Source organism: Bufo bufo, chromosome 7 (genome assembly GCF_905171765.1).
Source record: "Bufo bufo chromosome 7, aBufBuf1.1, whole genome shotgun sequence".
NCBI classification, from domain to species: Eukaryota; Metazoa; Chordata; class Amphibia; order Anura; family Bufonidae; genus Bufo; species Bufo bufo.
Window position 1 is genome coordinate 217,585,883 of NC_053395.1, and position 27,474 is coordinate 217,613,356.

At 45.9% G+C, this 27,474-nt stretch overlaps 1 protein-coding gene across 6 annotated transcripts in view; it reads right to left on the reverse strand.

The window, feature by feature from the left end:
- MGAT5 (alpha-1,6-mannosylglycoprotein 6-beta-N-acetylglucosaminyltransferase) overlaps positions 1-27,474 on the reverse strand; it is a 94,097-nt gene that overhangs the window by 60,736 nt on the left and 5,887 nt on the right. For 2 of the 6 annotated variants that reach the window (XR_005780602.1, XM_040441205.1), the window contains exon 1: positions 3,675-3,915. Coding sequence is in view for 5 of the 6 variants with exons in the window: in XM_040441205.1 (XP_040297139.1) it covers positions 3,675-3,915 (241 nt within the window). In the remaining variant the exon portion in view is untranslated. Of the gene's footprint in view, positions 1-3,674; positions 4,058-17,508; positions 17,622-19,972; positions 19,995-23,104; positions 23,197-27,474 lie in introns of those variants that run through there. The other 4 variants (XM_040441206.1, XM_040441210.1, XM_040441209.1 and 1 more) reach the window with 4 other exon arrangements.

The following is a 27,474-nucleotide window of genomic DNA, read 5'->3' on the forward strand; positions in this document are numbered from 1 at the left end:
TAAGGTCTTGGACGTTTGGCGGACCTTGAACCCCAATAGCCGAGACTATACATTTTACTCGCATGCCAAGCTGTCCTTTCACAGACTGGATTATCTGTTCCTGTCTGATTCGCATATCCGTAATGTCTCTGGAGCCCGGATAGGCAGTATCACACTATCCGACCATGCCCCTGTTATTATTACATTCTCCCTGTCCGGCCCACAGAGAAAAGAGCGCTTATGGCGTCTCAATGATACCTTGATTTTGGACCCTACACACGCTTGCAAAATTAGGGCCTTGATTTCTGAATTCTTTGCGCTCAATGACACCCCAGACTCCCCTCCCTCTCCTTCCATATTATGGGAATCTCATAAAGGTGGTACTACGGGGGGAACTCATTGCCTTAGGGGCTTATGTAAAAAAAACAAAGGACGCAATCTTTAGATGCCTTACTGGCGTCCATTGCTCGCCTTGAATCCTCTCACAAGGAATCACAGGCTGTACGCACCCTAGCAGAACTTACTGAAGCCAGAACACGTCTAAAAAATCTATTGAATGTCACTTCTGCAAAACTGGTACTCCGCTCACGATTTAAAGCCTATGCACATGGGGATAGAGGAAACAGACTGATGTCGGCCATTGCCAAGTAGCAGTTTTCTGACTCCTTTGTTTCCTCTATTAAGGACTCCAAGGGAAAGGTGCATAAGTCCACCCCAGATGTCGCCAAGGCATTTTGTACCTTCTATGAGGCATTGTATAATTTACCCCCTCCAACTGGGACTACCCCTAATGACCTCTCAGAAGCCACGGATAAATTTCTGCAAACCCTTAACCTCCCTTCCATATCCTCATCCAAAGCTTCCCTTCTGACTAGGCCCATCTCAGATTCGGAGATTCGTAAGGTTCTCATGTCCATCCCTTCAGGTAAAAGCCCTGGCCCCGATGGATTTTCCATTGCGTATTACAAATCCTTTCAGGAGGTTTTAATCCCACGTTTCAAGAATTTGTGCAACTACCTTCTGACTGGGGGCTCCATTGCTCCTCACTCCTTACTGGCGCACATTAGTGTCCTTCATAAGGAAAACAAGGATCCGACTTGCTGCAGTAACTATAGGCCGATATCTCTGCTTAATAATGATGTGAAGTGGTGGGCGAAAATTTTGGCTACTAGGCTTCAGGATGTTCTGCCTGATATTGTCCATGAGGAGCAAGTAGGTTTTGTCCATGGCAGACAGGGGTCTGAAAACACGGTACGGCTCCTCCATCTGTTAAATTGGGCCAAAAGATCCTCTAATCCTTTGGTCTTGGTGAGTACGGATGCGGAAAAGGCCTTCGACAGGGTCAGTTGGCACTTTATGTCGCGGACCCTGTCGAAGTTTGGCCTCCCGGACCAGTTTATTACTGGCATTAATACCTTAAGCAGACCCGGTCATTAGAGGCCTCCAAGTTGGCTCCTATACACATGTTACTGCAGCATTCGCGGATGACCTTTTAGTCATGACCTCCAATCCTACAGAAGCCTTGCCCAAATTGCTGAACATATTTGAGGATTTTGGATTCATATCCAACTTTAAAATAAATTATGGGAAATCCATGGCTCTCAACATTTCCTGTCCCCAAACTGTGGTTAATAACCTTAAGCGCAACACCCCGTTTACCTGGGCCTCCAGAGACATTACGTTCCTGGGAACGCATATTTCGGCTAATGTCCAAGACCTAGCCTCCCTCAACTATGTGCCGCTCTTGCAAAATGTCCGCACCCATCTACAAAACCTGAAACTCCCATTTGTCTCCTGGATTAGGAGAAAAAAAATTACCTTAAAATTTTTATCCTCGCCAAATTTTTATATTTGCTGCAGTCCCTCCCTATTTGGCTTCCAAACTCATATTTCACAGACGTCCGCCGAGTGTTCACACGCTTCCTCTGGAATGGCAAATCGCCGCGTATTGCCTATTCTATCCTCACTCGGGATAGGAGGTTCGGAGGCTTTGGGATGCCAGATGTAAAGTCATATTACACTGCTGTCCAGTTATGTAGATGTGTGGCTACTCTATCCCGTCAACCTAGCTCCCTTTGCTCAAGTCTTGAGTCTGTTTTGCTCACTAACCAGGAACAGCTTACTTTGTGGGGTGTTAGGCCCTTCTCAGCTAACTACTACTCCTTCTCCGGTCTGGAAGGGAATGCTGGTAGAATGGTCCAAAATGGTCCAATCCCAACTGTTTAGCTTTCCTAATCCCGGTATGCCACTCAAATTATTGCAGAGCTACATTCACCCTTCTGTGTCAAACCCCTCTGGGATTTGGTCTAGGCTCGCTGATTTGTCCCTGCGGGATGTCCTTCTCCCAGATGGTAGTTTGCATTGGGACTCAATAATGGACCGCCCGGAGGTTAAAGTGGCACCTTTTTTCTATTTGGCAAATTTCAAAAGAGATACTACATTGTGTACTGGATCCTTTGCTGGCAGTTGTTCCCCTTCTTGGCTTGAGAAGAAAGTCTTGGCTACTAAGCCCCCCCTTAGACCATTATCCCAGATGTATAAGGAAATGCTTTCCTCCTTACCTCCGGAGCTCCGATATGTGACCTCCTGGGAACGGGAACTTTCTTTAACCCTAACGGAACCGGAAAGAGCCTTTGTCATGGCCCATTTGCATGGCTTCAACCGTTGTGTGAGGATTCAGGAGAATTCTTTTAAGCTCCTTAGTAGGTGGTATAAAACTCCTGAATTCTTACATAAACTTAACCCAGAGATCCCCGAAGCGTGCTGGAGGTGTGGCATAGAAACTGGATCCTTGTCACATATCTGGTGGCTCTGCCATAAGATCCAGCCGTTTTGGAAGCTGGTAGAGTCCCTGATCAATAGTATATGCAAAACCAGGATCATCCTGGACGCCAAACTTATCCTATTATGGTGCCCTAATAGTTCCCTTACTCCCGCCAAGAACAATCTCCCAACGATGTTGCTTACAGCGGCCAAATTACTTGTCCCCTTTTTATGGAAAACTGATTCCCCTCCGACTCTACCTATGTGGACTGATAAGGTGGATCAGATCTACCGCTTTGAGGAGCTAGCGCACTGGGAAACCAACTCACGCCGCTGCTTCTTAAAACTGTGGTCCCCGTGGAAAGCACATAGAAATTTTACATGAAAGAGCAGGAATCCTCCCTTCCCTGGTTCTCTACCCCTTCCTTCCTGAATGTCCCCTCCTCTGTACTCTTTTCCTTTCGATGTATATCTCTGATGAATAGCGACAATCGCTTGTACTGTGTACACATGATATGTAAGCTAAATGACTATTTTGGATCTTAATGTTATTATACTGATGTCATGTGTGGGCGTATGGCCTTGATTTTTACCTCAATAAAAAGAAATATGGTTAAGAATATAACTACTATAATACTGCTCCTATATACAAGAATATAACCATAATACTACTACTACTGGTTGCTCCCATTGTCAAGTGTAAACTATCTAAACTATGAAAATAAAAGCGCAGTAGAAATTCCTTAGAATAATATAACGTATCGCTTAGGACCAGATGGTTTAATTCATTTTATAATTTGCATGGTCTCAACAAAATAGCAGATTAATTTGGAAAAAGGCAACTTCCCCCCCGATCGTCTACGTAGCGGAGCTTTAATAAAGACATGTCATGCATTCTCCTAGAAGCGCAGGCAGACGATTTTTGTCCTTACCATATGCTGTCATGGTGCCGACATATGGGCCGTCTACTACGTTCCCATTTTCTTCCGCCAGAGCTTTGATGTATCTTTTGCTGAGATCCAAAATCTGTTCGCGGAGCACGGTGCTGCTCTCGTGCGGAGTTCGCTGCTGAATCGTAAAATGGAGCAACATCATGCCCCATATGAAACCAAAAGTCACCAGGAAGAAGCCGAGCTTCTGAGAAGAAAGTTTCCAAGGAGCAAAGTGAGCCATGACCTTCCCCAGCAGATATTTCGGTCAATGCGATTTTTCAAACTTCGCGGTAATCGTTCACACCCATGGCATGGACGTTCATAGGTGTGCCTGGAGTCGCACCATTCGGCAGATCAGAACCATTCCCTTCACCTCCGGGATGCTGGAAAAAAATAAATAAACATTCTGGTATTAACATAGGTTTTATCAGTCAATATGGATATGGTGAATGTGTGGGGTAACCACTGAAGGGTTGGGTTCTCCCATCATAAGAACTTCTCATTCTTACCCACATTTATTTAGGTAACTTTGGGCCCTTTTAAAGCTCTGAATTTTAGTAAAGGGTAGCGAAAGCCAAACTTCTACACATTGTCATCAGTACTAAGGCCTAGTTGACATCGGTCAAGAAGATCCGGCACAAATGTCGGTTGGACAAAAAACAAAAAAAACACAAATGCAGCAGATTTTGTCCGGCCAAAACTCAGCATTTATGTTGGAAAGCAGTCGGACCACCACCGGACCTCATTACAGTCAATAGGGATCTGGCGGTGAAGTAGAGAATCCAGCAATGATGGATCTTGTGAGATCTCTGCTGGAACAACCTGCCGGATCTCACCGACGGAGACGTGATCTCTGCCTAACCTTATCAAGTTCTAAGAAACCATCTAAGCCCTTTTTAAAACCGTCCCCTGTTCCTGCTGTGACCACATCCACAGGTGACTATTCCTCAGATTTACAGTTCTTATGGCGAAGCCTTGATGTCTCTGGAGGCTGAACTTTTTCTTCTCCAGTCAGAGGCAGGGCCCTTTGTCTTTTGAGGGTATTTTACATGGAACAGTTTTTGTACGGCCCATTTCTATATTTGTATAGGTTAATCATGTCCCCCCTTAGACGTCTCTTCTCAGGACTAAACACATTTAATATTTCCTCATAACTCAGACCCTCCAGGCCTCTCATCAGTTTAGTCGCTCTCCTTTGTACTTTCTCCAGCTCCAGGGGATCCTTTCTATGGACTGGTGTCCAGAACTGAACTGCATATTCCAGATGAGGCCGCACCAAAGCTTTGTAAAGTGGTATTGTTACATCCCTGCCCTGTGGGGTCCATGCCTCGCTTTAGGGTACTTTCACACTTGCGATGTTGGAATACGAAAATCCGTATGCAAATGGATAGCATTTGTTTCTGGATCCGGCTGACAAATGCATTGAAAGTCACCGGATTTCTCCGGAAAAACGGATCCAGTATTTAATTTTTGCATTTTAAAAGGTCTGCGCAGACCGGGAAACCGGATCCGGTTTTCCCGAACACTTGGTACCGGATCCAGCATTAATACATTCCAATGGAAACTAATGCCGGATCCGTTATTACGGCAAGTGTTCCGGAAGAGGGACTGAACTGAAGACATCCTGATGCATACTGAACGGCATGCTTACCATTCAGAATGCATTAGGATAAAACTGATGCTTTTTTTTCCGGTATTGAGCCGCTGTGACAGAACTCAATACCGGAAAACGTTAACGCAAGTGTAAAAGTACCCTAATACACGACGATATCCTGCTAGCCTTAGAAGCAGCTGACTGACATTGTGCTGCTAATTAGTCTATAATCTATGAGGACACCCAATAATCGACAAGTGACACTTCATGTGCCCCCCCCCACCAGGACATAATTTGCACGCATCTTATCTGTACTCTTTATATTTATCCACATTGAACCTCATTTGCCAAGTGGATGCCCAAGTCGGCTTGTAGTTTCTGGACGTCTGCCATAGACTGCACAGCGCTACATAACTTAGTGTCATCTGCAAAAATAGAAACCGTGATCTCAGACATCCAGATAAGAGGAAAGTATGAACCCGCACAGTTACATATATTATATACATCACTATACATACATTATATAATCTGTACCACAGATCAGAAGATATTTCAATCACTGGGAATTTCCCTACAGGAAATTGTGAAAATTAATACCGCAACCGGGCGCTCAATGTCATAACCAAGTTGAGCTAGTAACTCCTGCATAACCTTCCCCTGACTGTCATCCTGTCGCAGACATTTACAGCATAGCCTCTGGCACCCACATGTATCCCCTGTGACCCAGTTCCTTTGTGAAAGCAGCGGCCAAGATTATGGGAACAGTTGAGCGGACTGCGCTGTGTTTTAGAGAAAAAAATACAAATAAATGGACAGCGAGCTACGACGATTGATCAGACGTTACGTAAACCGCATAAGCAGAGGTCGCTCGGCTTTCTGCAGTTCCAAGCACCTCTAGCCAACGTTGGTTTGGAAAGGGGGGGGGGGGGCACAATGACTTATAATGGGGTCTGTCAGGTTCTTTCGTTTTGACAGGAACAGTGTCGAAACGAGTCACTTCCTTTGTTCCTCCATGTGGCAATAAAAAAAGAAAGCCGTATTCTATCCTTTTCAGCGAGTGGCGGTCTTTTTTTTCTTGAGTTAGGGCATGCAGCATCGCAGACATTGTGAGCGGGAGAGGTCGCAATTAAGGAACGAAGTTTTATGCGAATCGACTTCGGATGTTTCCTGCAGGCTTCTATCGGCTGCTGGGAGCGCAATGTGGAGGTTTATGAATGGAAAAACTAATAGCCAAGAAACTAAAGAAAACCCTGTTTCTGACCCTTAGGTTACAACAAAGATTTGGCGACTAAAAAATTTCATTTGGCTCCTAAATTTTTCAGATTAGGAGCCAATGGCTCCTTTTTTTTTGTCTGGAGCACAGTATAACCAGAGACCGAGCCCTCTAGACTGGAGCACAGTATAACCAGAGACCGAGCCCTCTAGACTGGAGCACAGTAGAACCAGAGACCGAGCCCTCTAGACTGGAGCACAGTAGAACCAGAGACCGAGCCCTCTAGACTGGAGCACAGTAGAACCAGAGACCGAGCCCTCTAGACTGGAGCACAGTAGAACCAGAGACCGAGCCCTCTAGACTGGAGCACAGTAGAACCAGAGACCGAGCCCTCTAGACTGGAGCACAGTAGAACCAGAGACCGAGCCCTCTGGACTGGAGCACAGTAGAACCAGAGACCGAGCCCTCTAGACTGGAGCACAGTAGAACCAGAGACCGAGCCCTCTAGACTGGAGCACAGTAGAACCAGAGACCGAGCCCTCTAGACTGGAGCACAGTAGAACCAGAGACCGAGCCCTCTAGACTGGAGCACAGTAGAACCAGAGACCGAGCCCTCTAGATTGGAGCTATAACCAGAGACCAAGCCCTCTAGACTGGAGCTATAACCAGAGACCGAGCCCTCTAGACCGGAGCTATGAATAGAGACAGACCCCCCCTAGACAAAAACAGACCTCCATTCTCCTAGCTTCACCCCTGGGCGCCACAACACAAACTGTCCTGGTGCTGTGTCCCGTGTCCAAACATGGACTGTGGTGGCACGAGGAAGTACGCAGCACCTGGGATATTTGACAGCTCTTTTGGTGGAGCTCCCGTTTTTCCGGGAACCTCTCCAACATTCAAGGAGATATGGCAAGTGTTTATCTGGACTTCAGGGGACCTTCTAATTCTGGACTTAAAGGGAGCCTGTCACCAGGATTTTGGGTATAGAGCTGTGGACATGGGTTGCTAGATGGCCATTAGCACATCCGCAATACCCAGTCCCCATAGCTCTGTGTGCTTTTATTGTTTAAAAAAACAATTTGATACATATACAAATTAACCTGAGACGAGTCAGAGCATGAAAATATGACTTCTCTGGTCACACAAGATATGACTTATGTTAATTTGCATATGTATCAAATAGTTTTTTTTACACAATAAAAGCACACAGAGCTATGGGGACTGGGTATTGCGGATGTGCTCAGCTCTATACCCAAAATACCGGTGACAGGTTCCCTTTAAGCCGTACAGAATGTCAAGTCTGGACAACATAACGGAAGGGAGACCACAAAGCAAGGGGAGAAACCGAAAACTTCCACTGTGGATGTGGCCTTAAAGTTGCCCAGGATTAGTAAACATGGCCGATTTGTAGCCAGTGGCATTTTTATACTGGATGGCACGGTTACATCGAGGGGATGCTAGTAAATATACATATGTACATACACCATGAACATGATCTCTTGGTTCCTAAGAAATACTATATAAATACTATGTATATCAAGAACCTGATGTACACAGGCGGCGCCCTATAACCATTCGCCCTGAGGGTGACAGGTGCACAAAGAACTAAAATCAAACCGGGAAGTGGGTAATTATTAACAATTAGGTACAATTATAATGCTTCAGATGAGAGCAAGACAACAGCCTGTACACTGCGGCATAGATGCCAACATAACGAGATTTAACCCCTTCACTACCAAGCCCCTTTTCACCTTAAATCCCAGGCAGATTTTTGCAAATCTGACATGTGCCACTTTATGTGGTAATAACTTTGGAACACTTACTTATCCAAGCCGTTCTGAGACTGTTTTCTCGTGACACATTGTACTTGACGATAGTGGTAAATTTCAGTCAATATTTATCATTTTTATAAAAATAAAATACCAAATTCACACTAAAAAATTAGAAAAATTTGCAACTTTCCACATTTCAATTTCTCTGCTTTTAAAACAGATAGGGATACCTCATGTAATAGTTAATACTTTACATTCCCCATATGTCTACTTCATGTTTGGATCATTTTGTGAATGCCATTTTATTTTTTTGGGGACGTTAGAAGGCTTAGAAGCAAATCTTGAAATTTTTCAGAAAATTTCCAAAACCCACTTTTTAAGGACCAGTTCAGGTCTGAAGTCACTTTGTGAGGCTTACATGATAGAAATCACCCAAAAATGACCCCATTTTAGAAACTATACCCCTCAAGGTATTCAGAACTGATTTTACAAACTTTCCTAACCCTTTAGGTGTTCCACAAGAATTAAAGGAAAATGTAGATGAAATTTCAGAATTTCACTTTTTTGGCAGATTTTCCATTTTAATGCATTTTTTCCAGGAACAAAGCAAAGGTTAACAGCCAAACAAAACTCAATATTTTTTTATTACCCTGATTCTGCGGTTTAGGCTACTTTGTTTCCGTTCTTTTTGCAGAGCGTATAAGGAACCATTCATTTCAATGGGTCAGCAAAAAAACGGAAGGTACTCCGTGTGCATTCAGTTTCTGTATTTCCGCATTACGGACAAGGATAGTACAGTTCTATCAGGGGCCAGCTGTTCTGTTCAGCAAAATACGGAATGCACACGGATGTCATCCATATTTTTTGTGGACCGCAAAATACATACGGTCGTGTGCATGAGGCCTCACTTGTTAGAATTTGGATGATTATGGCTTACAGCTTATGAAAACCCTAAAGTCACAATCTCAGGTCCCCTTTGCTCAGGGGGTATGGATTAATTAGCTGACTAAAGTGTGACACTTTGAGCCTAGAATATTGAACCTTTTTACAAATATTCTAATTTTAAGTTGCATTACTGAAATAAATGAACTTTTGCATGACATTCTAATTTTCCGAGTTTCACCTGTAAGGTGCCAATTTATTTTTTTTTAGCACAGTTTTTATTTAATTTTTTTGACTGTTCATCTGACGGGGTGGATCATGTGATATTTTTATAGAGCCGGTCGATACGGACGCAGCGATACCTAATATGTCTACTTTTCCTTTTTTCCCTATGTACTTTTTTATTATTATTTTAGGAAAAAGGACTAATTTTTTTTACTTGAAACTACATTTTTTTATAAAATATTTTTTTTCACTTTATTTTTTTTGTCCCACTCTGGGACTAACTTTTGGGGGTCTGATCCCCTTTACAATGCATCACATTACTTCTGCATTGTGATGCATTGGCTGTAAGTGTATTATACACAGTGTAATACAGGGGGCTGAATCTCACAGGCTGTCACAGAAGGCAGCCACGATACCTAAGGAATTCATCGTGCTGCCTTCCCTGCCATCGGGTCCCCGTCACAGCAGCGCGGGGACCCGATGGCCAACCCGCACACGGCAGGATACCGCACGTGCCGCAGTCAACGCTGACCACGGCAGTGCAAGGGTTAATGCGCCAGCTTCGGCGTTTTCACGGATGTCGGCGCATACAGCAGGGGTCTAGCCATCTGTGACTGCCGGACCCCTGCAGCTGATCATGTATATGTACGGCGCTGGGATTTCTGACACACTTTTCAGCGCCGTACGTGTACAGCGCTGGGATCCTACGGGTTGAAAGGGAGATCCAGAAATCGTGTTATTCCTCATGTGCACACGGTACTATTGGTTAATCCAAAGTTTGTTGAAAGTTCATTGAGGCTTTAACGGCACATCACTGCTAAGGCGAGTGGTTGGCTGCAGCAGCGAACATGACTCGTCCATGTTGATGTAGACAGATGGAGACTGAAGGTGCTGAGCAGCTGGGAGCCACGTTGACGCGAGTATACTGCAATAGCCCAGCGATCATATACGAATGACTAATCATAGGTTATTATAATACAATTAGTTCGGGTCATGGGAGCTGCAATCCGACCGGGAAATGTCAGTTGTGCAGGTGAGCCCTTAAAAAAATATTTATATTACATAATATTTGGCCATCACTAGCATTTTGCCACTTTTACCAGTTTTCCCCCTCTGTGCTTGCTGGATGTCTAGTTTGCAGTTATCCTAGACATGATGGGTAGAGACTAGCTGCCATCCACTTCACATACAGAAAGTAGAGGAGAATCTCCTGCCTAACTGTCTCACAGTCATTTAGGAGGGAATTACAGAGAAGTACTGACTTGTATTTTTGTGAATGAAGCACTTGTGCCGAGCTACAATCTTCCTATTTAGCTGTGCAGTTTGTCTGTGCCAGTCTCCTCAGCTCCTGCTCACTCCTTCCCCCTTCATAGACTTGCACTGACATGTGTAATATGATCCTCCTGAAGATGAAGAGAACCTGAACATGTAGGTGCATCCTAAGGCATTTTAAACATTTAAAACCAATTAGCAAGGGGGGCGGGGGCTGGCAAACAGTTGATAACAGGAGAACTAGACATTTCTCACCGATCAAGCATACTACAAAGTTTCTTGTGGTCGAATGGACTATTGATTTATGCAAAGTTGTATGAAAACTTAGAGACCATTTATTAGGGCTAATCCTTGCATTTTCTGCCCAAAATAAGTGACAGGCCAGTTATTTCCACAGCCAGCCTGTAATCCGCACAAAATGTTCCTATGCATGTGATTAAGCTCGGGAAATCTCTATTCACAATCATGGGATGTGGATTGCCACAAAACAAAACCTCACATGGCCTCAATCTTCCCGACTGTGTTCTATTGGGGCAGGGCATGACAGGGTCGCAGTGTCATGCCCCAGCCCAAGGCATAACACCCAGCAGCCATCCTGCCCAGACCATTACTACAGAAATGCAAGCAGCATCCATTTATGGCGAGCCCAGATACTCCCCTTCGCTCCCTGCTATGCAATGCCCTTTCATGGGCACTTTGGTTTACATCCAAAAAGCAAAGCAGAATGATTAACTCCCACACATGCCCGATACCCTGCGGACTAGCTGGTCATGACTGCAGGACTCCCATCATCAGCTGCTATTGCTGGGGAAACTACAACTTTCTGCACCATTATGAGCCTTTTTTTTTAAAAAAAAATTCATTGGCCACACAACCCCTATAAGGGCTCATCCACACGGCTGTATTTGTTTTTTCAGTGCACCTTCAGCATTTTTTGCAGATAGCGCAATGACCCAGTTATTTCTATGGGGCCATGCAAACATCTGGATTTTTAGGGGATACATATGCTATCCTTTTTGGAACAGTCACATGTCCTATACTCCCACGGCCCCTTTTCTATTGATTGGAGTGAGAAAAAAATAAATAAAAAATACAGAAGTTATCTGTATCTTGCTGATCCATTTTTTGCAAACCGAAATACGAACACAGCCATGTGCAAGCAGCCTGGGGGTGCAGGGATGAAAAAAAAACAAAAGTCTCTTGGAAATATGGATATTCCCTCTTCTATAGGGGGGGGGGAAATCCTGTAAAAAAGCAACTCAAACCCTGACAAAAACTCCACTCAAGAAAGTGCCATAAAAATGCATGCAGTATGGGAAAGAAGAAAAAACAAAAAAAAACGCAAGTGTTATTTGTGGAGAGAAAATAAATAAATGGAGTCGCAATTCTGTGACTGCAGCAAAAAGATATTTAAATGAATCCAGATGAAATTTAGAAAAAATAAAAATAAACTCCCGGGGTGCCCACCTCCACTTGTACGGCTACATCCACACCTATGTTTTCTCCATCATGAATTCTGCTAGATTTGACAGTAAGAACAGCGCAGCCCTGGACTAAGGACCTGAATAACCTCCGTGTGCTGCCGTCAGGTGTACGACTCCTTACTCTGGATGTTGGGGGTAGTGGTTTTGCTCTGGTATTTAACAACAGTTTTCAGGTGTGAAGTGGGGAACGGAAACTGCCCATTATAAACAGACGGGAAAAGGTATAAAATCAATGAGGCTGTGAACTGGCTGCGCTGAATATCAGAGGCAGAAACCAAAACAGATTACTGCAAAAAAAAAAAAAAAAAACACAACACAGACACTAAAAACCTATAATTACAGGGAACAAAAGTCTTGTAGCGGGGACAGGTCGCCCATGTCGTCTGAGATATTACATCAGCCGCCGCGTGTAAATCAATATTTCTGACAAGTCAATCTGAAGCTTTTAACATTGTGCGGCAGCTGAGTACACAGCGGCGGCGGCGCCCCCCCCAACGCTGCTGCTGCCAACAAAAAGGAGCGGGGTAATGGTCCAGATACGCGAGGAGCCAAGAGGACGGCACCTGGAGCTGTCACACAAGGCAGATAAGAGACGGAAGGGAATGGGGTCGCACAAAGATGTCACCACGTTACAACGCTGGACCGCCACACATCACCCTCATTGTGCCCATAATCTGCACGATACCAGCCGTGAAACTCTGCAAACATCGGCCTGTGAATGTACATTGCGGAGAGGAACCTAGGCATCTGCCTCGGCTGCCCCGTCACATGGGGCATTTGATGCGCGTGCCCCAGAGGCAGCCAGCAGGACTCCCTCTGATATACCAGTGTGTGGCCTCCTCAGAGGCCATCGATGCATTCCCATGACACAGGCGTCCTTTAAACCTGACTGCACTCCTAAGGCGTCCTCCTGTTATTCCTCCCGCACATGTGTTAAAAGGGGTTTTCACAGTGTTTGATGACTCAGCAATATCAAATCGACGAGGGTCTGACTCCGGGCACCCCCCGCCGATCAGCTGTTTGAGAATGCCGCTGCCTCCTCACAGCTCATTAAGCACAGCGCCGTCCATCGGATAATGGCTGCACTTGGTACTGCGGCTCAGCACCTGTCATTTCAATGGGACTGAGCCGTCCCTAAGCCATGTGCGGCTGATGAACGAAACGTCACAGGCCTAGGAACAAACAGCTGAGCAGAAAAAAAGAGGCATATTTACCATTTACATGCGGTTTTGTAAAAAAAAAAAAAAATATATATATATATATTTTATAAATTGTGCACGACCACCTAACGAACTGGGTGCTGGTGGACACACATGCTCAGTCCCTCTCCCACAGTCAGGTCTCTGCACAGTGAAGCCAATAGGAATGGGTTTCTGCCTTGCTTGTCAGGAAAGTAGCAGTGGCTCTGCAGAATAGCTCAGGAAACTCCTTTTGCAAGGCAAGTAAAAAGGGACTATACCGTCAGCTGCCAGAGGGTGAAGGAGACCGCTTTTTTTTCAGATCCCGCCCCCAGCAGAACAGATGAGCATCAGCTCCAAGAGAAGACAGCTTAAAAAAAAAAAAAAAAAAAAAAAAAAAAAGCTGCAAATGATTCAGCCATTAACAGCTTTTTAGGGCTTTGGTGTGAAACGGATCATAGGATAACCTCCTTAAAAAGCACCGGTCAGCAGGAGCAAACGTATTAACCAGGCAAACTGCCCGTCAGGGTTAAGCCTGTTCATCAAAATGATCTCCATATTGTGAAAAATCAGTTGTGGCATTCACGAAGAAAAATAAATAAATACAATAAAGACCTTTATTCTTTGTGCACATAAGGGCTTCATTTCGAGGGGCAGGTTCTAGCCCCACAGTGCACCTCAGCTATCCAGTGATGGCCATGCCCCTCTGTGCACGGAAACCCTCATCTATGGAAAGAATTTGTCTTTTTTACTCCCTCTGGATTGCTGCAAGACAGGCATCATTTTAAAATCAGCAGGATCAACCCTAGCAGGCATTATGTCTGGTTTAATAGGGATGACCCTGTCGACGGGAGACCTTTAAAAGTATTATATAGGTACCACCAAATTAAAGTACGTATCTGAGTAAAAAAAAAAACTCCTATGGTGATGGCTGGCATTAGTAGTTTTTAGTTTTTTTTGTTTTTTTTGGAGGGGAGTGGGCAGCAAACCTTCTACTTCCTTTATTTCTCTGGGCACACCCGAGAGTCACCGGGCCGCCAAGCAGAACAATTCAAGGAAAGATGCAGATGAAGTAGGAACCCAAAAATGAAAGTGGGAAGCTATACGGGAAGGAATCCATGTCTGGAGCCGTGGGGTCGGAGGCCTCGCAGAAGCTTGAAGGTTAAGTCAGCAGCTTTCAGATGTGACCAACACAAAAAGTTAATACCTAAACCGGGAGGTAAACCGATAACCAGACGCACACGGCTAAACGCCAGGATGGGCAGGGGGGTTAGAACTACAAGTCTCAGCAAACCCACCCATGGAAGGGGTGCCTCAATGTAGTGGGTGATCTATACTGGCATCACAGCTGCTGTACAAGGGATTCTCCCAAAATGTATACTTGTACTATCAGCAGCCAGTCCGAATCTCCCCTCTTAAAGGGCTTGTCCATAATTAACTTGTATAATTGAGGTCACTGTCCCCATCGGTTATGTCCTGGGTGTTAATATGCCTATATAAACGAATTGCTTTCATGTCAGATGTGCAAAGTCCACCAACGTGATGGCACAAGGAAGTTGCCCGTTTCGTATCCGCCACACTAGCCGCACCTGATGAACTGAAGAGGAAGCACAGTTGTCAACTCTCTCGAATTTGCAGGGACGGCCCCCCCCCTTCAGAGGCTGTCCCAGCAAATTTGGGCTGTCTGGGGTCCAAAAAAGGGGCAGGGCTAACCACCAGACCCATAAGTGGGTGTTTCTGGTGGAGCTGTGGGGTGTTCCCAGGGGCGCCCCAATTTTACCAACCTAAAGAATGAGGAAGGCGAGACATGTAGGACCACGGCCTATCAGCGTGTCCCCCCCCCCCCCCCCATGCCTGCTTCCTCTATAAGACATTGGCTGCGGCACAAAAAGGTGAATTTTCCCATAAAAATCCACCTAAACCGTCCTGTTCCATCAAGTCAAATGGTCTAACCAGCCGCTCCCTTGTAGAAGATATAATATAGGCCGAAGTGATCGGAGCCCAGCTTTCCCAGAAAGAGAAAAAGATTATTCCATTTACCATTTTATTTAGCATTTCCTATTGCAAAGGCGGGTGACAACCATTTTACCACTACTGTAGTTCTCACAAAACTGTCGCCAAAACAAATATTCTATTTACCAGCAGATTTGTCCCTATGACACTGGCTGGCCTGTTACATGTGCGCTTGGCAGCTGAAGGCATCCATGTTGCTCCCATGTTCATATGCGCCCGCATTGCTGAGAAAAAGGAAGTTTTAATATATGCAAATGAGCCTCTAGGAGCAACGGGGGCGTTACCATTACACCTAGAGGCTCTGCTCTCACTGCAAGTGCTGCTCCCTCTGCTTTTTAAAAGGGCCACATGTGATGATGTTTACACTGCCTGGCCCAGTCAAAGTGCAGGGGACACAGCAGTTGCAGAGAGAGCAGAGCCTCTAGGTGTAATGGAGACACCCCCATTGCTCCTAGAAGTTAATTTACATATATAAAAAAAAAAATTCTCAGCAATGCAGATGTAACTCCGCAGAGTGGTGTTCACTCCTGCACCCTGCCACTGTCTTTATTGGGCTAACACCAATGTCATCTTATGTATGTCTTTCCAGGTCCTCCACAATGTGCGTTCCTATTTTGTTATGTAACCGTTCATATGTAATGTGTCTGGTTCACCAGCAGGTGGCAGCAAACAAGGCAGAGCTATAGTTAGAGAAAATGGAACTTTCCATTCCATTCTAACCCCCCTCTGGAGAGAAGTGGGCTAGTCCTACTTCCTGCAGGAAGGGTAGGGACCAGTTAGAGTTAGTCTAGTTAAACCCCCAGCTAGGGGAAGGGTGTGCAGGGGCACGTCTGTGCTGGACATGCCTACGCCAGCTAGAGCACCCTAAGCTCTGCTGGCCATGGAGGCCAAAGCTTAAAGCCTCAGGAGACAGGAGGAAAGTTCCCTGGCATAACCTAGAGTCAGACTACAGCGAAGAAGTGCAGCATACAGAAGGAGCTGAGTTATACAGCCAGCCTGTCAGTCCAGCAGATCAGACAGAAACAGATCTAGCAGAGAGGAGTTTGTCTCCCAGTTTAATGCTAAAGCCTGCTGGAACCAAGACACAGCCTGAAACTGGAGAAACGTTTATTCAACTAAAGCTGCCATTGAACTTCATCTCAAGGTCTGGACTCTTCAAATCCCTCAATTATTCCCCCTATTTATTGCTTCGGAGCCAATCCTGGGGTCCAGCTGTATCCAGGTAGGAGCACCGTGACACACATGGAGACATTTAGGCCGCACCACACCACTCGGCATTCCTACACATAGGACGCGATAAAGGGCCCTGGAAGGGGGGGGGGGGGGAGGCACCCGTTGCACAGATGACACACATGAACACAGATGCCTTCGGCTGCCAAGCGTACATGTAACAGGTCAGCCAGTTTCATAGGTACAGAACTGCTGACAGATGCCCTTAAGTCTGGGTGGGAATTAATTGGATGTCCACTATAGTAGTCATCACCCTTCTGTTCTGTTGCTCAGAAAGCTGGGTAACAACCCAGTGGCAGCTATACTGGAAACCAATATGGCTTCCACCCATCTTTCCCAAAAAGAGAAAAAAAGTTAGGCCTCATTTATCAGAGCTGTCAAATAGTGAGACATGTGTTGCCCATAGCAACCAATCAGAACACAGCTTTCATTTCTTAAACTGCCTTAGAAAAATGAAAGCTGAACTCTGATTGGTTGCTATGGGCAACACAGGCACTCACTGTTAGAACTATGGGCCTCAGTTACCAAAACTGCCTAACAGAAAGCCGAGTGACAACTATAATGGGGGGTCAAAGTGGTTCTCATGTGACTTGTGATGTCACACAGCTTTCCCAAACTCCACACTAAAACAGTATAGTACAATTTTGAAATGATAAAGGGAGACATGTTGGACAACTGGTTATCTGCCATTCAGAAGTCTAAGAAAGCTGGGTTGTCACCCAGCACCTGAAAGGGTCAAACCAGTATCCATAGAGCCTTACTGGTGGGATAGGAGCTCCGTGTGTTTCCGCGTCTCCTACCTGGGGGCTCACAGGGGCGCCCGCTTCCCTTCATGCCCTCAGCTCCATTCGCTCCTAATAGGAAGAGTCTGGTAATTCTCAGACCCGCGGCTGGTGATGCCTTTGGCGTAGTACATGAAATTAATTTCCCGGCAGAGAAAAAAACTTTTGAAACCCGGAGAGATTTACAACCTGCAATAGATGACTCAGGCGGCTGCCGAAAAAGGTCTTCATAGTAGGCGCCGTCTTGTAGCTGAAAGTTTCAGGAAATCATATGATAAAGGATGTGGTAGGATTAAAGGCTAGGCACGCTTATTGGGCAACTGCCTCCTAAATGCAGAATCAAGGACATTTATAGAAGGCCTTAGTTAAACCTGTCACCTAGTTTGAGCATATTAAACGGTTAACATAGCAATGTTCAATAAAGTACCTTCATTCCAGCAAGGGTCCCTCTTTTTATTAACGTTTGCATTTTGATCAAAAAGCGATTTTTCAAATATGCCAATTAAGCTTCAAGATGCCCAGAGGGGCGTTATTCCTCTCCTCTAGTGCCCAGTAACGCCCCCCCCCCCCCCGCAGTGCCCATCCCGCCTTTATTTTAAGCCCAGCACGCCTCCTCATAAATTTATTTACTCCCACATCGGAGCCGAACGGCGCCACCCCCTCCGCTACGTCATGTAATTTATTCACCCCACGATCCTTGCGTCCTCCTTTCTTTTCCCAGAGATCTCGCGCAGCCGCAGTATCGCCGACTGCCTGCGCCTGTTCTATACTACGGCTCCTGAGGGCAACAGCCTCAATAGTGTCACTGGGCATGCGCCGAGCCCAGTGACGTAATCAGAGCGCTGTTGCCTCAGGAGCCGTAGTATCGGACAGGCGCAGGTGTTAGGGCTCATGCACTCGACCGTATATATTTTACGGTCCGCAAAACAAATCCACAAAAAAAATAAAAAATCTGATGGCATCTGTGGGACGTCTGCATTTCATCATTTTTTTTGCGGCTCCATTGCAACAATGCCTGTCCTTGTCCGCAAAAAAAACAGACAAGAATAAGACATGTTCTATTTTTTGGGGGGACGGACTTGCAGACATATGGAATGCACACGGAGTCATCTCGATTATTTTTTTGCGGCCCTATTGAAGTGAGTGGTTCTGCATATGGGCAGCAAAAAGGAACGGACAAAAAAAAATAACACATTTGTGTGCAGAGCCCTTACAGATAGCAGCGGGGAGGGGAAGGAGGTTGTACACAGTGTTGAAAGCATCCAAGTAGAGATGAGCCAATAGATTAGGCTATCAAACAAAGCTCTATACCTGCAAGGGGCTGCCTCTGAAGAGCAAGGGCCTGTCCCCCCGGATGAAGAGCCCCCCTCCCACCCTGGCAAGGGCCTATTCCTGCGGATGAAGAGCCCCCCTCCCACCCTGGTAAAGGCCTGTCTCTGCAGGTGAAGAGCTTTCAGCGCAGGCACCATTAGATGCTTCACACTGTTACAGGCCTTACAGAACACCAATATCGAGACATACTGGATCAGCAGTCTGACCACCATGTGTGACCACTGCACTGCTCTTCTGGGGGTCAACATTTAGAATACTCATCTATTAGCCAGACTGTGGGAGGAACTGGCACGCCCATCAGTTTTAATTAAAAAAAAACATGTAATACCTTATTCCACCTGCGGTGGCACTGTAGGAAAACTAATCTCTTGCAGCACGATCCTCTAATCCAGGGTTCCTCAACTCCAGTCCTCAGGGCCCACCTGACGGTCATGTTTTCAGAATTTCCTTAGAATTCAGCAGGTGAAATAATTAGTGTCAGTGCATCAGGACTTACACAGGTATTCATTCTGTGGGATATTCTCAAACCATGACCTGAGGACTGGAGTTGAGGAACACTGCTCTAATCAATAGGGGTTCAAGTGAGACTCTTCTGACAAAGGGGATTACCGGTAATGTATTGTTCATCAACATAAGATTGGTGGGGGTCTGAGGCCTGGCACCCTCACTGGTCAGCTGCTGGCATCTGAAGCTATACAGTGTACAGAGCTGGAATCAGAAGACTCAGTACACAGTCTAGTGGCCGCACTGTGGTACTGCAGCCCAGCTCCTATTCAAGTGTACTGGAGCCGAGCAGTAGTACGCCAGAAACTACACCATGCATAATCCGTACGCTGTATAGTTTCCAACACCACGGCTGCCCAAAAGAGCTGTTTGGGAGGATATGGGGGAGTTGGACCCCACTGACCTAATATTGATGACCTAACCGGACAGGCCAACAATATCTGTAGCCTAGAACACACACCCACTACTATCTGAAGAGTGGACCTCCAAAGTGAACGGACAGCACACTACACATGAATGGCCACCCTCCATTCACCACTAAGGGACGTCTGATAACAGCTGGATGAGTGGTTCTGACATTTTGTCCTGTAGTTGTTTAGGGTGGTGTCATGCATGTGCAGCGTGCTCTGTTCACTTCGGAATGGATTCCAGAACTGGGAACCAATCCTATCAACATATTTGGCTTATCCCGTCTATATGCCATAAATATGCCAAACTTCCAGAAGGATAACTGTCATTTTCATAAAAATAAAAAAAAAATCTATTTTAGCATATGTTACTGCTGCAGCAGCATTATGCATTTAGTTTCTTCACATACCACCGTTTTCCTTGAGTCTTCCCCTTAGTTACGGCTGTTTTTAATCATACATTATGAGGATCTTCTCAAGATGGCTCCTCTGCCAGTTCTGAGGCCAAAACTGCTTTCCCTCAGGTCACATACAAACTTGCTGTAGCCTGCAGCTCCCTGACAGCCAATCAGATTGGATTACTGAGACACACGCCTCCTCACTCTGAAGCCTAATGCAGGCCTGCAGTGTGAAGGACCGCCCCTCTCTCTTCCTAGCCGGAGACAGATGAGCCCTAGCAATGGTCTTTTAAAGGCAGCAGTGGAAAGAGACAGGAGACATTAATGGAAGCTGTTATTATAAGGTAATTACAGATCTTTTGGCAATCATTGACAGACTAAGGTATACATGTCTAGCGCTTATAAACTAGCAACTAAAAAAAAAATAATATGACAGTTACCCTTTAAAGACTATTTATTTAAAAAAAAAATAAGAAGTTCAGCCGTTTCTGAAATAAACGGGTAAAAAAAAAAAATAAAAAAAAAAAATCAGTTTGTGTGCATGCTGTCACAGTCTGTTTTCTTTGAATCCCATCATCTGACTGCTCACAGGCAGCACTTATCTCTGATCCCCTGAACCCATAAACACTCATTATAGCTCAATTCTTATCAGTGTTTTATGAGGTTGGGAAAGTTACAAAATAAAAAAAATTGACAGCTTGCAAACAGACCGATTTTAACCCTTGTTTCAAAAACCGCTGAAAATTTTTAATAAACAAACTGAAAAAATGTTAGTTTTTTATTTTTTTCAGGGTACTTTCACACTAGCAGTTTTCTTTTCCGGCATCGAGTTCCATCCTAGGGGCTCAATACCGGAAAAGAACTGATCAGTTTTAACCCCATGCATTCTGAATGGAAAACGATCCGTTCAGGATGCATCAGGACGTCTTCAGTTCAGTCTTTTCGACTGTTGAGGACGGAGATAAAACCGCAGCATGCTACGGTTTTATCTCCGGACAAAAAAACTGAACACTTGCCTGAATGACTTTCCATAGGAATGCCATTCCAAATGTATTTAAAATGTGAAAAAAAAAGAAACTGATCCGTTTGTCCGTATGACAGACAGACGGATCCATTCTTGCAATGCATTTGAGAGACAGATCCGCATCAGGATCAGTCTACAAATGCTGTCCGTTTGCATGCAGATTGCCGGATCACTCTGCCACAAGTGTGAAAGTACCCTTAGGGTCCTTTCACACGTCCGCAAAATGGGTCCGCATCCGTTCCGCAATTTTGCGGAATGGGTGCAGACCCATTCATTTTCAATGGGGCTGGAATGTGCTGTCCGCATCCGCGCTTCCTTTTCTGCAAAAAAAAATAGAACATGTCCTATTCTTGTCCACCATTGCGGACAAGATTAGGCATTTTCTATTATAGAGCCGGCGATGTGCGGTCCGCAAATTGCGGAATGCACATTGCCAGTGTCCGTGTTTTGCGGATCCGCAGAACACTTAGACGTGTGAATGGACCCTTAATCACACAATGAGTAAAATGCAATCATAAAAAAAAAAAAAACATAGCCTTTAAGTAGTACCAAACCAGGCCCCCCCCATCCTTAGGGTTCATGCACACGGCCATATGTATTTTGCAGTCCGCAATTTTTTTTATTAAAACCCTTCATGAAAAAGAGGAACATTCAGCAGAGTCTGGTGGGATGTATGCTCTGCCTAGCATCCATCTGAAAAGGACATTTGATAGAAGCAGGGGGTGTCTGCCAGCAGCTCTCACCCAACCTGTGTTACTCGTCGACTCCTCAGCAATGCCAACTGGACAGCTGATACGCAGGGCTCTAGTCACTCTGGTCCTCCTAAATGTCCTGTTGAGTTAGATGCTAGGAACGGTATACATCCCACCAAACTGGACATGGGAGAAGAGGCTCAGGCAGTGTGATCTCAACATGCCTAATTCTTTCATTCTCAGCTAGGCAAAAAACAGCGGCTAGGGGTGTCTGGCAGCATGTTCTCCCTTCTCCGAACACATGCACTCTTGGACGAGCAGAGCATGCATGTATATAGATTGGGAGGAGCCAAAGAGACGGCCATGGCCCAAGACCACTGACCTAATCTATATATAACGGCACAAAAACAAAATCGGTTCGTTGTTTTTAGCATCTAACTACAATATATGTGACATCACAAGAGCAGAAGACCGAGCAGCAATGAGGAAACTGAAAAAAAGATGGGGGCAGGTGCTACAGCAGGGCACAAACAGCAGCAGAAGACCGGGCAGCAATGAGGAAACTGAAAAAAGATGGGGGCAGGTGCTACAGCAGGGCACAAAGACCGCAGAAGACCGGGCAGCAATGAGGAAACTGAAAAAAGATGGGGGCAGGTGCTACAGCAGGGCACAAAGACCGCAGAAGACCGGGCAGCAATGAGGAAACTGAAAAAAGATGGGGGCAGGTGCTACAGCAGGGCACAAACAGCAGCAGAAGACCGGGCAGCAATGAGGAACCTGAAAAAAGATGGGGGCAGGTGCTACAGCAGGGCACAAAGACCGCAGAAGACCGGGCAGCAATGAGGAAACTGAAAAAAGATGGGGGCAGGTGCTACAGCAGGGCACAAAGACCGCAGAAGACCGGGCAGCAATGAGGAAACTGAAAAAAGATGGGGGCAGGTGCTACAGCAGGGCACAAAGACCGCAGAAGACCGGGCAGCAATGAGGAAACTGAAAAAAGATGGGGGCAGGTGCTACAGCAGGGCACAAACAGCAGCAGAAGACCGGGCAGCAATGAGGAACCTGAAAAAAGATGGGGGCAGGTGCTACAGCAGGGCACAAACAGCAGCAGAAGACCGGGCAGCAATGAGGAAACTGAAAAAAGATGGGGGCAGGTGCTACAGCAGGGCACAAAGACCGCAGAAGACCGGGCAGCAATGAGGAACCTGAAAAAAGATGGGGGCAGGTGCTACAGCAGGGCACAAAAACAGCAGCAGAAGACCGGGCAGCAATGAGGAAACTGAAAAAAGATGGGGGCAGGTGCTACAGCAGGGTACAAACAGCAGCAGCAATGAGGAAATGTATAAAAGACACGGCAGCCCGCTAGATACAATAAACACCAGACACTGCAGAGCGATACAGCGACGACCTCAGAACCCACAACCTCACCCGTATGAAGCGACTACCAGTTACAGCGACGGTCCTGCGCCCAGTTTCTGTGAAACACAAACCTGTCACCCGGCTCCGGGCAGCAGCTTGTGATAATCTATAATTTGTTCCTGGAATCAAATAAAATACCGGTTTTGGGACCTGCCCTTGCTAGTGGGCGGACTCGCACCTGCCCACACCAAAGAGATATCACACAAGGTCTCCGAGAGAGCCCAACACCTCTTCTGAGCCATCTATTTGAGTAAATGCGTGTATTCCGTATGCAGTAACGATTCTGGAACATCATTCTTAGAATTCAGTGTCGTTTTTCGGTTATTCCTCCTAGAAATGCCTATGTGGGCATTAGGATTCCTCCTGCACAGTCTGATACCAGCAGCACTGACCGGTCAGGGGCACACCGTCAAATACTACCACAATGTTGGCAACGCATTCATAGATTTCTCAAGGGAATAACAGAGGATTTGCACAATGAAGAGTTCTAAGAAAAGATGCTCCAGAATTTATATTGGACATGAATCCGTATGGCAGGCTGTACGCTGTAGAAAGCTAGGTAATGACCGCATGGATAGTTTACAATCCGCACGGATTTGACCTAGGCTGGGGATACAATGTATCAGTAGAAATATGGAGGTCTACCTCATTTAAAGGGGTTTTCCAAACAGGTCATTAGTATCAAAATCGGTGGGGGTCCAACAATTGACACCCCCACTGATCAGCTGTTTGGGCAAGAACCAGTAACTACAGTAGACAGGACCAGAAGCAGAAGTCTCCATCCACAGGGTAGTTTCCAAGGCCGTTGCACTTCAGCTCACTTCCCACTCACTTGAATGGGACCCGAGCACCGAAATCTACACAGTGGATGGAGACTTTGGCTTCCGACTCCATCCACTGTATAGTTTCCGACAGCCGATCAGTGGGGGTCCTGAGGATAGGTCATCGAACCTTGGAAAACCCCCTTTAAGGGATTCTAGCAGAAAAACAGGCCAGATATCCACCTATCAATCACCCAGTCCCTCACATATTTCATGGACTTCCTAAGAGATCTTTCCTCCACCATTACGCCCCATGATACCGGACATGGCTTCTATGAAGGAGGTTCTGGCGGTATTGGATACATTTTATTGGACGGGCTCACATACATGGTTTCCGCATGAGGTTCGTGCATTACACTCTTGCATACCGCATAATCTGGAAGCCCAAGGGTGCAAAATTCTCACCATTCCTGGCAGAGTTTTATGGCATGGTGCCATATTTACTCAACTGAAGGTGGCCCTACATAGAAGAGTCAAAAGAACTATCCGCTTTCAGTGGGACTGATCAACAACCTTATGTGAATGAAGGGTGGGGGTGCTGACACCCTGCACCACCCCCCCCCCCCCACTCGACAGTGAACTACAACTTTTCTCGGGATAGTGAAACATTAAATATGTGGTAGCGGCTTACTCCCCTATCCCCATCGAAAACCAATGAACGCAGGGCAGAAGTGAACACGCCTGATAACATCTGCTGCTACGGCCGTTACATAGACGACATCCTCGGGAGACGTGACATCTAAAACATAACTAAATGACAACAATGTCAAAGTAAAGTTTCATTCTTAAGAGTCTGAAAGAAGAGAAGACCAACCACAAAGTAAACACGTCTTGACATACAAAGGACTCACAATCCGCATCACACATCAAGTCTGTTCGGGTTCATGAATGACTAGAACAATATACTACAATCAGATGGAGCCAAACACACAGAAGATGTTAGGGACACCGCAAGTGGACTGGAAGATTTGAAGATCGTAGCACTGAGGAGGTTTTTTTAAAGGGGTATTCCAGGACCCAGCGAGTCCCGTATACCCACCTTAAACATAAGAATGTAGGAGAAAGCTAACAATATGCCCAAGATCCTACGTTGCGAAGATCGGACACATGGAAACCAGGTCACGTCATGTTCCACTTCTGACAATCCTGCTTCCAGTGTCACATCCTTTACCAAGTTTTTGGCCTGATGGATGGGCGTCCCTTCTGCTCTGGTTGGGACCAGCACTGTTCCTCTTCCTGGCTTGTGCACAGATGAGGTGAATTCATGCACCAGGCGAATTTTGCTAGAAACTTTAGGCTCTGTTCACACTTTCGTTGTTTTGCTCTATCGTAGAATACAGAAAATGACAGCCGCATGACGGACACCAATGGCGTCCAACGGAACCTAACAAAGCAGAAGCACATTTAGACAATCCGTTCACCGGAGCCTCGGACGCAGATGTGAACATCGCCTAACGCTTTGGTCGGCTTACTGAGCGCCAATATGCTGCCCGACAAGAACTGCTGCCATTAAACCATCCATTTTACTACGGGTCCTGGCCACGCTTCCTTCTGTAGAAACCGTTCGTCACATCTAACGCACCTAATAAATCCGGCATGCAGCAGGTTTTCGGTACAATCTGAGGCAGAGCTCTGACTTACAAAAGTGGTCTAAACAGGGATGCTCTACCTGTGACCCTCCAGCTGTTGCAAAACTACAACTCCCAGCATACCCTAATATCTATAGGCTGTCCAGGCATGCTGGGAGTTGTAGTTTCGCAAGAGCTGGAGGGCCGCAGGTTGGGCATCCCTGAAAGACTTGCTTTTATTTCGCAAGAGCAGCCAATCACAGCGCAGCTTCCATATCGCACCACGGGTCTCAAACATGAAAGCTGTGCCGTGATTGGTTGTTCTGGCCAAGAAATACAGTTTTGGATTGACAGTTTAAAGGATAACTGTCATTTTCTTCAAAATCAATTTTAGCATATGTTACTGCTGCAGCAGCATTATGCATAAAGCAATCTTTAGTTTCTTCTCTTACCACTGTTTTCCTCGAGTTTTCCCCTTAGTTATGGCTGTTTTGAATCCTACACTATGAGGATCTCCTCAAGATGGCTCCTCTGCCAGTTCTCTGAGGCCAAAACTGCTTTCCCTCACTTCCCATACACACTTGCTGTAGCCAGCAGCTCCCTGCCAGCCAATCAGATTGGATTACTGAGAGACACGCCTCCTCACTCTGAAGCCTAATGCAGGCTTACCTCCCCTGAGTACAAAAGGATTGGGCATGTTGAAATACAACATGCTTGATCACCCCCAATACCTATGGAATAGGAGGGGTTAATGAAGCCTGAAGGGGAGGGGGATTGGCACCGAAAACGCTTACACGGAGGGGCATTCTGGACAATCCACTTAAATGCTGGACGTCCAGCACAACTTAAAAGGGTTATCCCACGACTAATGTGAAAAATGAAAATCAGACATCATTTAGTACATGAAAACCTCTTTCTAACAAAGCTAGAACCAGCCCTGGACCTCACATGGATCCAGAGATCTCCCCAGTCATTGCTCTGCTAGATTTATATCAAGCTGACAGCTCAGGGGAGTGTCTATCCTGGGAGGCGTGTCTCAGCTCTCCCTATCACAGCTCAGGAGGCAGTGGATGAAACTGAGCATGTGCGGCCATCTCAGTGAGCAGGTCAAAGAAAAGAAAAAAAGAAAAGAAAAAAAAAAAAAACTGCAGGTGGCGCTATACAGCTACGCTAAATTTTAAATCACATGCAATTACAAAAAGTATTCAGATCCAGGTGCTGGTTTGAAAACTGTAGAATCATTTTCTCTGGACAACCCTTTTAAAGGGTTTGTGTCACGTTTTAAAGGGGTTGTCCCATTAAGACAACTATCCATCCAGAGGTGATCAGCAGCGGTCCGACCTCTGGATCCATGCCAATCAAGAGAACAGGGGCCCATGCTCTCTAGTTTTAATGGATTGGTGGTCATGCATGCACACTACTACTCCATTCAGCTCTATGGGGCTGCCAAAAGTAACCAAGCAGTGCATCCACCGTTCCATTCAGATAGGGAGCACAGGCCCCCCATTCTTGTGATCGGCGGTCCCCAGCTAGAGTTGCCACCCAGTCAGGTGGTCCTGTCCTGAGCTTCCAGTCAGCAGCGAGTGTTCACAGCAGCGCGATCAAATGGATGAGGAAAGTTTTTTTTTTTTTGTGCACAGAGAAGAGAAGGGGACATTAGCAATTCTGGGGAGCACTAATGGGAGCATTACTATTACGGGGGGAGGGGGGGCACTAATAGGGGCATTATTAATTCTGTGGGAGCTAATAGGGGCATTATTCTAGGGGAAGCTAATAGGGGCATTATTAATTCTGGGGGCACTAATTGAGGCATTACTATTACTGAGGGCTGTAGGAAGGAAGGTACAAGGGGTCGTCATTGATGGTAGGAATGTGTCACCGAGGTTTGGCCCTAAGTGAAGAGCCCGTATTTTCATGTGTCAGCGACAGCTAATGCCGATTGACACTTTGCTATTTAGTATGGCTGTAAATAAACACCGAAGTGATTTAC